Below are 17,595 nucleotides of genomic sequence, written 5' to 3'. Positions count from 1 at the left end.
TGCTAGAATCAGTGGTAAGGCAACAACAATATCTGTGGTGTGGGGGTAGCTTATAATGCTAGAATCAGTGGTAAGGCAACAACAATATCTGTGGTGTGGGGGTAGCTTACAACGCTAGGATTGGTGGCAAGGCAACAACAATATCTGTGGTGTGGGGGTAGCTTACAACGCTAGGATTGGTGGTAAGGCAACAACAATATCTGTGGTGTGGGGGTAGCTTACAACGCTAGGATTGGTGGTAAGGCAACAACAATATCTGTGGTGTGGGGGTAGCTTATAATGCTAGGATTGGTGGTAAGGCAACAACAATATCTGTGGTGTGGGGGTAGCTTACAACGCTAGGATTGGTGGTAAGGCAACAACAATATCTGTGGTGTGGGGGTAGCTTACAACGCTAGGATTGGTGGTAAGGCAACAACAATATCTGTGGTGTGGGGGTAGCTTATAATGCTAGGATTGGTGGTAAGGCAACAACAATATCTGTGGTGTGGGGGTAGCTTACAACGCTAGGATTGGTGGTAAGGCAACAACAATATCTGTGGTGTGGGGGTAGCTTATAACGCTAGGATTAGGGGTAAGACAACAACAATATCTGTGGTGTGGGGGTAGCTTACAATGCTAAGATTAGGGGTAAGACAATAACCAAAACCTAAAAAGTTATGAAAGAACACCAAAGTTTAACACATATGAAGTGGGTTAGGGTTTCTGATTGGCACAGTATAAAGCCAGTAGACACCTGATAACAATGGCACATGCAAAAAAAAAAACCAAACATACAAAAACAAAACAAAACCAAAATAAGCTACTAAATTGTAGAAAGTAGGAAATGATAGTTGATAAGATAGTGTATTTGGATGGTTGCCATTGTTGCATACCCTAATTCTGTCAACTTACACCAAATTATTTGAGAGTATCTATGGGGCCCTTCCATGAGTTAATTTTCCATAGCAGTCTTTTTTTCGATTGACAAATCCTAATGGGAAAGTACCAATATAAACATGTATATTGAAGACATAGTCATCTGTTTGAAAATTAATTTCATTTTGTTTTTCCCACAATATGATAAGGTGATTAGGTTGATATATATTTTAACAGAAATTGTAACAGTTTTCATTCTTAACGAAATTTTAAACAATTTTACACCTTTACACACCAATGACAACACACATGTTTGTATTTACCTGTGCAGGTGTGCGGATGTTGGACGGTGATGTAACAGATTCAGTGGAGGCTCAGTCCCTCAGTCTCAGGAACAACCATATAGATATTTACAGCGCCTCCTGGGGGCCGGACGACGACGGACGCACAGTGGATGGGCCTGCCACACTGGCCAGGAAAGCCTTCTACGACGGAATCACCAAGGTTGTCAACATGAGCATCTACTCTCTGATGTATAAGTTCTGCAGTGCATGTGATGGGATATGATTTGTTTCTGAGTTTTGTGTGTTTCTATCCCTGAATCTTGAGTGAGGGAAAAGAAATACACAAGTTATGTTGGTTGTAAGATCTCATCCCATCACCAATCTTTTTAGATTTTTTTTTTTTTTCACGTGTTTGTATTTCATATAGTTTTTTTTAATCCATGCTAGAAGTACACTATGAATCATAAGCCATTTAATACTCAATTAATATCCTCCTGATCTGAATACATTAAAAGTAAAATAATTAACTTGCAATAATTTTTAATGCCCTAAGCACTGCTTCTTCTTGTCTACTAACTTAAAGAAGTTTAAATATTTGTCAGTTAAAGGTATGTTTGTGAAATTTGTTTCTTAAAAAAGACAAATAAAAAATATCTAACTCTGTGCTTTAATTCTTATAGGGTCGTGGTGGTCGGGGGTCGATCTTCGTGTGGGCGTCAGGCAACGGGGGTCGGGACGGGGACAGCTGTAATTGTGACGGCTACACCAACAGTATCTACACACTGTCCATCAGCAGTGCCACAGAAAACGGCAACATCCCCTGGTATTCCGAGGCGTGCTCCTCCACCCTGGCTACCACCTACAGCAGTGGCTCTGGGGGCGAGAGACAGATCGTAAGTCTTGCTCGCTGACCACTTCACTCTGGTGGTGTCGGATTAATTTTAAGTGCTTACATTTGACAATTTATCTGAAGTAGCATTCTTATTTGCTCGCTTGAAATATCGGATTGTAGTAGTTATCTGGGAAAAATTTTAATCAAATTCAATTGTTCATTATGTGAGTTACCAATATCATAGAGTCAGCTTTGTTTTGATATAGCTGGAGTAATCATCTCCCCATATCCATATTCTTACATGGAAATTAATATGATAAAACAAATCTCATTTATAAAGAAACAAAATTTCATGTCCCCAAGAACCCCGTAGGAACAAGACAACTGTTTATTTATGCTGCATTCAAAAGTCTATTCATCTTTCTGACACTTTTGATTCCATGCAGTCATACATCAATGAACTCATTGTAGGTAACCACAGACCTAAGGAAGATCTGCACGGTCAATCACACAGGGACCTCAGCTAGTGCCCCCCTGGCTGCAGGGATTTGTGCCCTGGCCCTGGAGGCTAAGTATGTACACGTAGATGCTCAAGTTCTTTTGTCATACAATATGTTATATCCGGGGGTTTTTTGCATGTCACAAAATTTGTGAAACATTTTTAATTTCCTTCAGTCATTTTTTGGCATTTAAAAAGTTTCTTATAGAAAATGATACAGGATGTAATTTCTGCATATTCAATAATTTGCGATTTAAAAAAGATAAAAAGCGATAAAAGCAAAAATTAGATCATTGCAAAAATTACGAGATACAGGGTATGTGTAGTGTAAAATCATGATTATTTATATTTTGGAGATAAATTTATGTTGATGGATGGCTTTTATGTATCTGTTCCCACAAGTTCATATGCATCTACTAGTACCCAAGATATCATTTTTTATTGTGTGTTAAACAACTGGTGAAACCATGAATTAAACTCCACAAAATCATGTTAAACCACTGAAATACTGAGTAAATGATTCTAGTGTTTACACCTTGTAGATTCTCTTATCAGAAAAAAAGGTTTTGTCCAAATGAGATAAAGAGCATATAGTTGGCAATTGATAGTCATACTTGTCATGCAATGATTTTTTTTTTACCTTTCATGGAATGTTAAGACTTGATTTTCTTTCTGAAGTCCGACATTGACATGGAGAGACATGCAGCATATAGTCGTCAACACAGCCAGAAAGGCAAATCTGGACCCTCGTGTTTGGACCACAAATGGAGTGGGAAGACAAGGTAATCACAGACACAAACCAGTGGTAGATATCTGTTTTATCAAATGGAATTCTTGTGTACCAGTACTAGTTCTTTTTTGTAACAGTGATGGACGACCAATGGCTTTTTCTTAGTCAAAGGGGAATAACTCTAAGTAACATTGGATGTTGATTTTTTTCAGTGAGCCACTCGTTTGGTTTTGGCTTAATGGATGCCGGTGCTATGGTCCGCCTTGCCCGTAACTGGACCTCTGTCCCTCCTCAGCACATCTGTGAGATCGCAGGATCCCAGGAACGCAACAAGTAACCTATATAAAAATGTCTTGTTTTTATAAAAGAAAGTAAATGGAAATTAGAATTTGAGGAAAATTTTGGAATTTTTTTGTTCTAGAATAAATAAAGAAAATTTATATTAAGATTAAACTTGAATTTTTTAAAACTCTAAGGATTATAATGTGAATTCTAAATAAAGGCAGTTGGGATTAGGTCTATAAACTTTTTCCTTAGGCCAATTCCAATGAACGGCAAGTTGGTGATCACTCTGGACACAGACGGCTGCAAAGGCACCCCAAACTATGTGAGATATCTCGAGCACGTTCAGGCTCGAATCACTCTCACAGCTGACAGGCGAGGGGAGGTTGTGATCTACCTAACCTCGCCCAGTAACACGAGATCCACCCTCCTTGCTCGTCGAGAGCGCGATTACTCCCGGGAGGGGTTCAACAACTGGGCCTTCATGACCACACATAACTGGGGGGAGGAGGCCGAAGGCAGATGGTTCCTGCAGATTGAGAATGGGGCCAGTTCATGTGAGTTCTATGATTAGATTAGTGTTTTGGTATGCAGAGCTTATTTAACACTTGTTTTTTTTTTTCAATTTCTTTTTATAGTTACTGGTATATATATAGATTGGAGAAACCTAGATATTTTCATTTTTGATTGTTCTGATCTGTTGTGGCATGAAGTACATACCACTTCATTTTGTTATTAACATCTGGTTTGTTAATGAGTTTGCTTCTGTTTGAATAAAATACGATTATTGAATATGTTTCAATTGACATTATGAGACAATGTAGGTTTCATTTCTATGTTATTTTCATCATCTCTGTCATCAAAATATGATTTCCATGTACTGTTTTCATGTATAAAGTATTGAGCTGATAGGCTGCTTTTGTGATTCAACCTTTCATTTAACTGCATATCCATCATGAGAACAAAAAAAAAATCATGATGTTGTCCGACTCAAATTCCCATATAAGAATTAAGACTTGGCTATTTCTTTTATCTAAGGTACTAGTTTACACAAACAAAAATTTATACTCTTTATGATGACCAATTCAATAATGTGTGAAAAGAAAGATGTAAATATGAGCAATAAAATGCTTTTGTTGATAATTCAATTTACATACGTATATGAAGGTGGCAATCATTACAGTAAAAATTTACATAACCGCTAACATGGGTTACCGATATGTATTTTTTCTTTAGTGTTGCTACTTTCATGCCAGCATGAATCACCAACAAAAGCATTTTATTGTTAAAATAGTTCATGTTTAGATTTTTTTTGTCATAGATGATTCTCTCTTTTATCTCAAATTTCAAAGGATAGCTTATCACTAAGGGGGACCATTAAACCCATTTTCCTTTTTTTTTAATGGGGGTTTGATGATTGTAAAATAAAAGAAAGACTTGCCCTTATAAATGTTATGCTTGTATGAAACTGATGTTTAGTGGGAAGGAGTGTAAAAATATTGATGTAATGGTTATATCAAAAATGTAAACAAAATTACACACTAGTTACTTGATTCCCATGAAATCATTAACAAAATAAATGAAAACTGTAAGATCTATGAAGGAATGAAAGTAGCACATATATACTGGGCACAGCTATATGTTGAGCGCTGTGATGCATGTAGAAACAAATTTGCTGTTTGTTATTTGTGTTGCTTTTTTTCATGTTAACTTTTAATTTCTATTTTTCAAATTATAATATGATTTGTAGATTACATTAGATTTGCATTTTTTGTGTTTGTATTTTCTGTACATTTCTGGTATGTATATGCAATTATAACATCCTATGAAGGATTCCACGTAAGAAACTATTTGAGTTTGAAATAGGAACCAGATCATTTACAATATTGTAAAATTAAAGATTAAAACAGTATAGTATACATCCCTTTATATATGGTCTATCAAATTGTCATCCAATGGCATCAATATGATCCATTGTATAATGTGTTTCGGCCTAGCTGTAATCTTTTATCAGTTAATATGTTACATCTAGAATTTATGGTTTTGCTTGAAAGAAATCGACTTTTCTTTGTGAAAAACATTTGTTATGAATTTTATAAAGCTGATACATGGTTTTTTTTAATGTATAAAAAATTTAACCTTTATTGGTTAATATGTGAAAAATGTGCTTTTAATTCAAAAAATTAGATTTTTTAAAGATAAAAATGTACATATATTTCTTTTTTCTGTATTAAAATAGTGACAGTTCAATATTCTTGAATGCCATATAGTAACCCTTTTGAAGTGTTTGTTTTTCTAATTTATGTTTTGTTACAGTCAGTAATGCTGAAATGAGGGACTGGGTTTTAGTATTATACGGCACGGAGACCAACCCTCAGGACATGCCCACCACGCCCACCACGACCACCACCATCTCCCGCAACAACCCCAAAAAGCGCCACGAAGATGGTGTGTCTCGTAGTGAATCATCTGAAAGTCCTGTTGTTAAAACAGGGACACATCCAATTTCAAATAATTATCCAAAACGCATCATAAATTACCCCAAACCAAAGTACTATGATGATTATAATTACTATGGCAACCATCAATCGCATGAAAATCACACTTGCATTTTTGAGACTTTGGCCAAGAAAAACAACATGTCCACTGGTGAATATTTGCGGATGGTGCGATCTAATCTGTCTAAATCTGAAGGCAAGCCAAACTCGTCTGTTGCATGCCTGATTCCACCGTCAATGATGTTGTGTTGTTTTGTTGTCTCCGTGTATATACATCAGTGTACATGTATATACACCTCACTGTGCTCTTAACTTTTAGTTGCTGCTCAGATTATGTTTCTTTATTTCTCACGGATATTACATATTCCTTTTACTTTAATAGACGCTCTGAATTCTTGTAGTCAGACCAAGGGTGGGTTATTCATCAAGGCATGGCACCCCACTGCATTTTGGAGCATGACAAGTTGTCATATTAACCTAAATGAAGTGGTATAGAGCATCGTTTAATCTGGATTCTTTTACTATTTCTTTTACTATAGGTCTGTAAGCATTTCCAAACCACATATGTCATCTTTGTAAAATTATTTTTCTAGGTATCAGCTTTATATCTTCAGACGAATTCATAGTAGTGTAATTTTTTGTTTGAAATATAAATTATTGAAAAATAATTCATATGCTTTTTCTAACCACTATTGTCAATGTTTTGTATTTTGTACACATGCAATTATAAAACAAAATCTGGACAGTTTCTGAATCTCATATCCAAGCCCTTTGCTAAATGGGGGGGGGGGGGGGGGTTGAGGGAGAAGGAGAATCTTGACCCAGCTTCAACCTCACCCTATGCTGATGTGCTGATTTTTTGGGGGAAGGGGGGGGGGGGGCGTGTAAAGGAATTGAAGAGGAGGATTGAGACTGCTGGCTTTACCCTTAAACTACCAGTGAAGCTTTAATGGATACCAGTACTGTAGACAAGTTCCCTCAAGGTTGGGGGGGGGGGGGGGGGGGGGGGGGTCAAAATTCCTTCATATAGATAGATGAATTGCCCCAAAGTAGTTTTTATGAAAGGCTGAACAACAGTACATTAAGAATAAAGCTAAAATGCAGTTAATGATGAGTGGATTAGCAAGCAGGATTATATTGACATAAAGAATACTTTAAATGCAGGTTCTGTGCTTTAGTTAATGTGGTGAATTACCAGTAAGCACGAATAACCTTTTCATGAATCAGATCCAGGGTGGGAAAAAAAAGTCTGCGTGTCTTGATTCTAGGTTAATGAGACATTTTAATTTACTGAAAATTCTTCATCAATTTCAATTTTTATCAGGTTTTCTCACCGTCAAAGAGCAGAATGTAATTGAGGATATATATATTTCCTATGTCGTGTTCATCCTTTCCCTACATTCATTTACTGCATTACTGCACATGAAAGTATGGTTTGGTGGGGGGGGGGGGAGGGGTGGGGGGGTGAACGGAGGAAGGGGGTCAGAGTCATACATATAAGGATTTTATTTCTCTCTGTGTTTTTTGGGGGTTTTTTCATTTGTCTCCTCTGTTCGATGTTTATTTCTAGAAGATTGGCTTAGTATGATTTCCAGTATCTTATGTTTGAGGTTTCTCCATCGTGCATTGCTCTCCTGACTGTCTCCTACTCATTCTGTGCATGAAGTTATAAAAAAGAAGGATATCTATAGTGTACATGTAATAGACACCTTGAAACATACAGATTCTTCATCCGACAAGCACTGTTGAAGACCTATATACACTCATTCTGTCATACATCCGTACTTCATCCGACAAGCGCTGTCAGATCCAACAACCACTGTTGGGACCTATATACACTCGTTGTGGCGTATATCGGCCGGTACTTCATCCGACAAGCACTAGCTGTCGGAGACCTTAATACACTTGTTCAGGCGTATATTCTGTTGTTTAATAAGCAGAGACTGTCTAATGGTCGCTAACAAGTCTGGAGTACTGTTGTAGGAATATGGATACATCACTGATCAATGAGCGAACATTAACCCCCCTTTGTTTCTAATTACACATCTATTGATATCCTTCTTATCTTGTACATGTATACAGCCAGTGCCAATAGAAAATGCAACGTAGCTGTATCAAACTAGATTGTAGAACGGATTGTATAGTGACATGTTATGACACTCTTCTTTTTGTATATATTATTGCCTATTTTAGATATATAGCAAAACTAATAACTCCAGATAATCTAATACTGAGAGATGAAGCATATTAAATGTATTATATGAAATAAACATTGCATATGATGTAGATTTAAGTGGTAATGTACATGTACATACGAGTTGGCTGTGTAGTGTATACTGTAAATCTGGAAATTTTTAACGTAGATAAATTTTTAGCAAATTTGTGCGTGCTCTGCATTCAAAAACTTTTTTCCAAAAACAGGGTTCGACACTAACGGTAGACCGGCGGCCCGAGTCCACCAAAATTTGGGAAGGTCCACCAACAGTTCAGGTACTGGTGGACTGTCGGTCCACTAAAGTTTTAAACTTTTATTATGAAAATCAGATTATCAATTCAAATTCTTACATTGAAATTGACAACCAAAAATGAATAATTGAAGTTTTGTGACTGCGGTAACTTCCCCAGAATTTCCTCATCAAAAGAAGTTGAAGTTATTCTGTCCTCTGAGTTCATGATTGTGTAAATTACCTTCATTGGCAATAAAATGATAGTTGATTATTAAAAAGACATTTTTAATACAAAATACAAACTAAAACAATTATAATTTAACCAGTTGGCCATCCTCTACATAGCGGCGATAAATGGGTCATTGGGTTAGTCTAATACCCCTATAAATACACTGCATGAAGTAAAGAGACAGACTTTTATTTGTCACTTAGCTTACAAAATGATGAGATATTATCTTTATTAGAGATATAAATACATTAAGACTTAAGTAAATCAAATTTCAAATTAGATAAGCTTTTAATTATTTTTCCAAAAATAGTATGATTTTTTATTCGTTGCTGTGGACATGCTTCTACATTGTAATCCAGTTTACATGTATTTTAAGTATCGTCTGTACCAAGATATTTAACAATATTTTAAAATCAAGTTTGAATTTGTGAATATCATTGTTAACTTAATAAATAAAATGAAGTCTCCCTGATTTAATTCTCAAACTTCTTTCTATATATTTTTCTGTTGGGGAGAAGAGAAATCTTCCTACAAAAAATTGTGACCCAGTAAAAATATTTTAAATATAATATATCTTGCTAGTGGAAATGATGATGATGTAGGAAAATGAAATAAATTCAGTAAAGAAGATTTCACATGTTTATGTTCAAATTAATTGCATTAAATAAACATGAATAGCATGGAGTAAATTGATTCAACAAAAATTCCAACATTAATAAAGGTCCACTAGAATTTGTGAAGGTCCACCAAAAATTCTTGACCAGTGGACCTGCAGTCCACGAAAGTAAAAAAGTTAGTGTCAAACCCTGAAAAAATCAACAATAAAAAAAAATGTAAATAAAAATTTTGCCAAAGGAGTCCATAAGTAAAAGTCCTATACCAAACCTGTTTTTTTTAACCAGGTAATTGCCTCCTATAACCCCAAGTAGAGAAGGGCTGCACTCACAATCGATATCTTTTAGTTGGAATCTTAAAAGTCGGGAGTGGTTTGAAAGTTATTGCTAACATCTCAAATGATTGTCAATTTATTCTTAAAAGTATTATCACCACCTTTGTAAGGTTTGTTGGTTAAAATCAAAATCTGACCATCGATCATGCCCAGCGATCAAATTGATTTTCTAGTTGCAGTGTATGGTGTCCGGATAGGGCCATTTGCGTTAGCGCGACATCGCGTTCAGGTAAACGAGACATCGCGCTAACACACAACACGCCGTCGCGCTAACACAACTTTGCATAACACGCCGTCGCGCTAACACACAACACGCTGTCGCGTTAACGCAACTTTGCACAACACGCCGTCGCGCTAACGCAACTTTGCAAGTTTCACAGTCTAGTAGGAAGTTGTGTCCGGAAATATCAGACTGTGCATGCTTAAATATGTAGGCATGCACGCAAGCATGGATGAAAAATAAATAAAATGTACTTGTGTGTTAGCGCGACGGCGTGTTGTGCAAAGTTGCGTTAGCGCGACGGCGTGTTGTGTGTTAGCGCGACGATGTGTTGTGTGTTAGCGCGACGGCGTGTTGTGTGTTAGCGCGACGGCGTGCTATGCAAAGTTGCGTTAGCGCGACAGCGTGTTGTGTGTTAGCGCGACAGCGTGTTGTGTGTTAGCGCGACGGCGTGTTGTGCAAAGTTGCGTTAGCGCGACGGCGTGTTGTGTGTTAGCGCGACGGCGTGTTATGCAAAGTTGCGTTAGCGCGACCGCGTGTTGTGTGTTTGCGCGATGTCTCGTTTACCTGAACGCGATGTCGCGCTAAAGCAAATGGCCCTATCCGGACACCATAGCAGTGTGCATGACAATAAGGGTAACATTTAATATTTGAGTTCTCTTTATTATTAGGGCTGATGACAATTCGCAAAAATTAAAAACATAAAAATTAATCCATAGCTTTATGACTCAGGTTCGAAAAAAATTAATCGATGTAAAAATTAATCCATAGCTTTATTACTCGGGTTCGCAAAAATTAAATAACGTAAAAATTTCCAGATTTTCGGTATACCGTAGAGTGTTTTAGCATTGATAAACAAGTGCACTTTTTTTCTCATATATGTAGAACAATAGTTGACCATCTGCATCCTCTTCCATATTAACTAAGATACATAATGATAATTAACCTTATTCTTGAACTGACTAAACATTAATTTCTTGTATTAAAATTCCTCTCTCTCTTTCGTTTTTTACAGCTGAGATAAAGGACTGGAGACTGACAATGTATGGGACAGAGAAACACCCCCAGAGTCAGAATGTGTCCCAACCAGTCTACCGCAAGCACGTCAACAAATGCCCAGAGGGCACCTGCTTTGGTTTGTGTCTTTTGCTTTCATCTTCCTTTATTTAGTTTTTAACGTTTTTTGTAAATAATTGAAATATTTCATGTACGTAAGTGTAATCTGAATTCATTTATATTTATGATTAACTTTTTTGTTTTTGTGGTTCTAATATAATTATATATCTTTCTAAAATGCAGAATTCAATTGGCCCCATGATATTTTCACTTATTTCACTGAATTTTATGGTAAAGTTAGTTTTTTTTATGAGGAAAACATTATTTAGCTTTTTAATTTAGTACATCATACAGTTTTAAGATGAGAGCTACAGTTCTGCAGTAAAGGGAAATAAGATAGTTTTGATAATTATTCTTACATACAGTAATGTTTGCAATGCACAATGGGACTTTGATAGGTGGAATAACTTTTAAAAAAAATTTCTGTGACTTAGTTATATATGAATAGAATGCTGGTTAATCTATTGACATTGCTGTAATTGGAACTTTGATATCTCTTTCAGAATGCAAAGTAGGATTTTACAAACACAAGGATGAGTGCGTTGCAACTTGTCCAGAACAGTTTTACGGTGACATAGAAACAGTTGTGTCGCGAAGAAACTCCTCAAGAAAGACCAAAAAAGAGCCTATTTTTTTCAGACAAGGGGCTTGCAATCCTTGCAATGAGGCCTGCAATACATGTAAAGGCCCCGATCTAGAGGACTGCTTTCAGTGCAACAAAGGCTACGAGCTCCGGGATAATCTGTGTCGCAAGAAACTGATCATGAATTTCTTGGACCCTGACATGTTGAGTTTCTTTGTCTGGGTCATCATCCTATGCACCTCTGCCATTCTGTTGTTTGGAGTCATCTTCATCATCTTGCAGGCAAGGGACCACCGAATTCTGTGTTGGAAGGAGAAGAGACATTTGGATGAGGGTAAAGGCAAATACAATGGGGTCAAGTCAGTCGGTGAGGGCAAGAAAGAGCGCGACCACTTAAATGTGGTGGTCAGGAATGTTCATTACCGGCACGATGACAATGACTTCATGCTAAATAGGCCGTTACCTCCACTTCCTGTTTCCCATCATGCCGTTTCCCACCACACAAGACATTATCATCCATTCAGAACTTAGCTGGTGTCACCATCAGAACACTGTATGTTTATGTTCTAGTGTTCACATTTGTCTGCTGAAATCAAACCCTACTGCCAAGAACGATTCAGTTTTGTGGATCAGTGTGATGCCAAAAAAAAAAAAATTGTTCTCTCAGACTTGAGCTTATAGAACAAGCACAGTTTTCAGGTTTTTTCGCATGTATTAAATAGTGAAAGGGCACCTTGTGAAAGAAGGCGGTTCTTCATATTAGCATAGTGAGGGTTGTGCAATTCTTCTGCTGAGTATATTATCCAACAACTTCAATTGTCAGGTTGTCTCAATCACATTAAGTTATGCTTTTTACTGTTTTATACTTTGTATAGATATTTATTGTTACAGTTAATGAGAAATTTTTTTTGTTTCTTTCACATGATAATATGACTTGAATGTTTGTTATTTTAACTTATTGGCCAATTGCGGACCATTCTTGCGTTATATGTTAATTACCGCACCAAGAATACGTCTGTCGTGCTAGACTATTTCTTGTCAGTGCTAATATGTGGCTCAGTATTGAAAATTAGGGCCTTTGGTCAGTAGTATCTCATAACATGTATAATATGTTTCATCAACTTCATTTTCAACATTAACTGACTATTCTGTGTTAATGAAATATTTATAATAAACATTGGTATTTGATTATAAAAGATGCTTGAAGTTCGATATTGCCTTCTTCATCAATGTTTCAGCATCGCCTAAATTTGCTTTAAAAAAATATAAAAATTGAGAAAAAAAAAGAAGATTTTAAAGTCTGAAAACCTTAAAATTAGAGTTCATTTTGAAACTGAAATGTTTGACAATGGAGATACAAAAGTGTTAGCTAGGTGAGAGAGATTGTTACATGTACAGATGTTCAACAAAAGAAACCTGTATCAATTTTTGTGAATGGACAATTTGTACTGTGTATACATGTACATAATTTTAAGAGTTTCTGTAACTCCAAGTCTCATTTGCAGGTGTTCACTTGATGATAGTTATCTGTTTATTTGTATTGTGGTGTTTCATATGAAAGTGTGTAGGTATGTGTGTGTGGTTTAATCCCTTAGGCCAGTCTGTTTTTCAATTTGCAAATTTTGACACCTTCTGAAAAACTTGGCTACGTACATGTACCTGTCTGATTTTGAATATTTTCTGTTCACCTGTAGTATCTATGAAATCCCACCTTTCACTCAGAACAAACACAAATGTATTAATTCTCTTCTTAACCACAGTTTTTCGGAGAAGGAAAATGACGGCATTATTTATATTGTATGTATTTAATTCTTTTCACATATGTCTATAATACAGAAATATCTTGCACAAATGGATCCTATATTTCACAAGGAACCTTTTTTTATTGTTATATAAATCTTTGTTTCAGGGATAAATTATACATGTAGTTCGTGAAAGACCCTTTGTCTCTGGTATATATGCAGTGTGTTGAATGGCACGTAATAAGTGACCCATGCAATTGAAAAGTGGCCTTACTCTACCCAATGGTCAAAAACACCAGAAAATGTGTGTATGTAAGAGTAACCACTCTATTTATGGAAAACTATGATTTTCCAAGTATTATCTATTTGTATTTCAAGGATGAGACGATCTAATACATGTATCCACAAGTTGTACGTAGAAAATTGGTCTGAAGCAGCCATAAATACATGTAACACAAAAATGTACAATTTTGTCATTTTAATTTTTGGAGGGGGGGGGGGGGGGGGTAAATAGATATCAAGTCTTGATAAGATGTAGGGAGAAAAAGTCCTCAAATTTTATAGAGGAGTGTAGCTGTAATATTGACGACAAAAAAATCATTTTTAGTTTGAATGGGGGTTTTTATTTACCATACTTGCACAATTCCTTAATTTTTGGCAAGTGTCACTTAAATTGATGGCATTGATTTATTATTTTATGATTTCCTAATTATATTTCTTGAAATTTCAAAGACTCATTTCTACATTGGTTTCACAAACATATCATTTGTGTGATACAGTATGCAGCATTAATTACTTAATTGAAATGTTTGGAGGTGTTTTTTTGATTACTTGTTTTTTCTTTCAGTCATACAATTTACCCTATTTACCCTCTTATTTCATATATTTTCCTCGTATAGATGAATTTTTAACTCAGCTGCAGATTGTGGCTCAACATGAAATTTCTGGTTGACATGTTGAACACATACATTTTTTCAAAAAGTAAAAAAAAACCCAAAAAACTTGCACTTTACATTAAACAAAAATTTGCTTTAGTTTTAGACTTATTAACTTGAATTTCATGTAGATACATGTATATTCTGTATTCAGTTATGCAGCTAAGGTGAACTGATTAAAACAAAGTCAGATTGTTATATTTGAATGAAATGATGCTCCATTTTTTCTTTTTCCTTCTCTGTCTGATTGTAAACCTAGTGCTTCAATATGATGCCACTGAATATTGGTATATCTTTACTAATTTATTAAATTAATGAATACGTTCAATTCTATATGAACTTTTTCATGATGTCACAATGATCATAGCACACGACTATTGCTTGTCACTTGGATTTTTGTAAACATGAAATCTCAGTAATTTTAACAATTCTGAACAATTTGCCTTTTCCAAATGTAAATATAAATGATAAACAGCAATATTAAATTAAAAAGTTCACCAGGATATGAACTTGGTTAGTACGTGATCAAATCTTCTGGATTTGATCATGTGACCAAATCTTCTGGATTTGATCATGTGACCAAGCAAGTTCATATTCTGTTGAACTACTTAACAGTACAGAAAGGTTATGAATGTAAATAAATTACAGAACTTTCAAAGATGTGAAGAAAGGTAAAGAAAATCAAAAGTAAAATAGCTTATGAAACATTTTTGGTCCTCATTTTTAAAACTTGTATATATAGTCATCTTTTAGATTGAACTGCATCAATGGTACCTAAAATAATTATAACTGTGTGAAGAAATAAAGTACTAGAATGTAAAGTTTTGATAATTTTTTGTTTTCTTAGCTTTCAATAATCATTTTTTTTTTCTGTATGTCATTGAGTGATAAAATCATTACGACAGAACCTGAAACAAAAATTAATGTATGTGTTGTATTTTATAATTACAAGTGACATGTAATGACAATTTGTTCATGCAATGTAGATTGATCTGCCTCAAATTGTAGAATATTTCAAAGTGTTACACGTTACATATTGATAATTTTCTTAAATTAAATTCTTTTGGAATTTAATGTTTGATGTCTACTTCATCAGTGTAGGAATATTTAAAACACTTCATTAGTTGATGTTACAAATTAAATTTTACTTCGCTTCACTTTTACTTGAAACTTGGGGAAAAGATACTTATTTGAAATTGAATATTGCTCTTTAGGGAGTTATCCCACTAAAAGTCAAATCTAATATTCTTCCATGCCAGCTGATAAAACAAACCACAAGGAAAACTCAAATGTTTGATTTAATTGATGAGTGGGAGAAAGAATTTTTGAAGTTGATTGCAGTAGATGAAATTACCATTTCATGTCCTAACTTTGATATTTGATTTGAATGTGAGCAAAAACTGTTTCTTGTCTTCAGTATATATGAATCTCTACACAATTAGAAGTTGAGCTCTTTGAAACATAACACTGTATGTATGTAAGTGTGTATATAATACATTTAGAAAAAGTTGATTATTTAGAAGCTCAATATTGACTTCATTGTAATAAATATGTCATGTTGGAGGTTTCTTATTTTTTATTTACTGATGTTTTAATATCCTTCATACCTTGAAACTAAGAGATGTAAACATATTTCATTAATTCTTGTCAACTAATTAACACAAATTCAAGTGAAATTTACACTATCTAATAAATACGCGATTGACATTAAAAATCTTTGGGGAGGTATATTTAGACGTTTAAAAGTTCAAATGATATTGGTAGTAGTATAACGTTGGCAGGTATAAAGAAATGAATTTAATTGAATAGAGTATCAATATCGTCAGATATTCGTGTCTAGTCACCAAGACCTTTGAAAGGGTTGCTATTAAAATTTCATAATCTGATATTTCATAAATGAAAGCTGGCATTCTGAGGATCTCCCATTTCAGACCATTGGAGATATGCTTCTTGGGTAATCCATTTTCTGTGTAATTTCACGTCTCCATCAGAGTAGTTTCTGCAGAAAGAAATTGGTTAAAGTTATTAAATGAAGTGTCAAAGGAAGAGGAAACATATTGAGGATTTTTTTTTCATTGCGTGGTTTGTCAAAGAAAACCAGGAGAATTATTGTACATTAGGATTGAGGAATAAAATTTTTGAGAATAAAAAGACGAAAGACGAAAATAAAAGCAATGAAAGTAAGGGGGAAAACTAGTGTTTTATGTTTTGACACAAAATTCATGTTTGCAGCTTGGTAAACATAACATGTATGTAACAAATCTATTGTGTATGAATTTAAACCTGTAAATTTGATTTTTGTAAGGTGTTTATAATTTCTATGAAATTGAGACTTGTCAATGTTAGCTGTTTACATGTTCAGCTAATTTTTTTTTCTTTTTTCTTTTACATGTTATAACTATGGTCAGTATGTTGAGCAATAAAAAATAGTTCTTTAATTATTATTCAGCAGTGTTTTTGTATTTTATTAATTAAGAAGAAGAGTTACTTGTAAAAATATAGAAAAGCAGTCAAATTTTAAAGTTAAAATTCATGAAATTTTTTTTACTGAAAAATAGTTTGGAGCAAAACAAATCATTTTAAAATATATTGAGGTTAATCTGATAAATTAAAATTAAATTATGTCGAACCCCCCCCCCCCCTTCAGCGTCCTCAAGTAAAGCACATGTGTACAATATACTCCCTACAAAGTTGAAATGTAAAAATCGTCACGCGATGATCATAAACTGTCAATTTTCGTTTAAAATATACTGAATCAAGATCACAGCGGACACGCCTAGTACAAACAAATTATTGGATGAAACAAAAATACGGCTAGCTGCTGCTATACGTAATATTAATAGGAAAAGGCAATTCTTCCAATGATTTTGAAACCTGCTTCGACTGAGGAATTCTGACGTCAGTCCGTGCAAGTCGCGTTATCAAATTGAATATTGCCAAAGTTTCGATCGATCTCAAATAAGTCACGCATATTCAACAAACAAGACACCAATATTTATTAAAGGTGGCTCACTGCACTTTGAAAAGTTTCTCTAGGCAATGGAAGTTTATTTGATTATATTTACATCTACTTTGAGTATCATTCCCTCTATTTCTTACGGAAACTTATAGTTAATTCATAGCTCTATAGAAACAGCCAGACTGAAATATACACGCCCCGTTTATCGATTGGACAAAATCTACAGCGGCTATAACTTCGATTGGTCGAAACCTACAGCGACCTAAAAAAAAAATCACGGACTGCACGAAATAATCATGATGATGTCAGACTCAAAGTCTCACGGGAGACGATTTCGCTGTGTCTATATTTTAGCTAACGTACTTATGTATATTAAAATTTTACTTACTTTTTATAATCAATTTAATATTTAGTTACAGAAAGATGTTTATA

General features: G+C 34.8%; 1 protein-coding gene across 8 annotated transcripts in view; it reads left to right on the top strand.

Moving 5' to 3' along the window:
* LOC105346909 (furin-like protease kpc-1) overlaps positions 1 to 16,648 on the top strand; it is a 42,155-nt gene extending 25,507 nt beyond the window's left edge. For 2 of the 8 annotated variants that reach the window (XM_034469817.2, XM_034469819.2), the window contains 10 exons: positions 1,190 to 1,362; positions 1,823 to 2,035; positions 2,446 to 2,546; positions 3,152 to 3,255; positions 3,416 to 3,536; positions 3,741 to 4,042; positions 5,802 to 6,179; positions 8,405 to 8,473; positions 10,844 to 10,963; positions 11,448 to 16,648. In XM_034469817.2, the coding sequence (XP_034325708.2) occupies positions 1,190 to 1,362; positions 1,823 to 2,035; positions 2,446 to 2,546; positions 3,152 to 3,255; positions 3,416 to 3,536; positions 3,741 to 4,042; positions 5,802 to 6,179; positions 8,405 to 8,473; positions 10,844 to 10,963; positions 11,448 to 12,058 (2,192 nt within the window). In that variant the 3' untranslated portion in view covers positions 12,059 to 16,648. The remainder of the gene's footprint in view (positions 1 to 1,189; positions 1,363 to 1,822; positions 2,036 to 2,445; positions 2,547 to 3,151; positions 3,256 to 3,415; positions 3,537 to 3,740; positions 4,043 to 5,801; positions 6,180 to 8,404; positions 8,474 to 10,843; positions 10,964 to 11,447) is intronic. The other 6 variants (XM_011455682.4, XM_034469827.2, XM_011455678.4 and 3 more) reach the window with 5 other exon arrangements.
* Positions 16,649 to 17,595: the final 947 nt, after the last annotated feature.

The sequence above is a fragment of the Magallana gigas genome, chromosome 6 (assembly GCF_963853765.1).
Source record: "Magallana gigas chromosome 6, xbMagGiga1.1, whole genome shotgun sequence".
Taxonomy (NCBI): domain Eukaryota; kingdom Metazoa; phylum Mollusca; class Bivalvia; order Ostreida; family Ostreidae; genus Magallana; species Magallana gigas.
The sequence above is the reverse complement of the archived record's forward strand: the minus strand, read 5'-3'. Positions and strand labels throughout refer to the sequence as shown.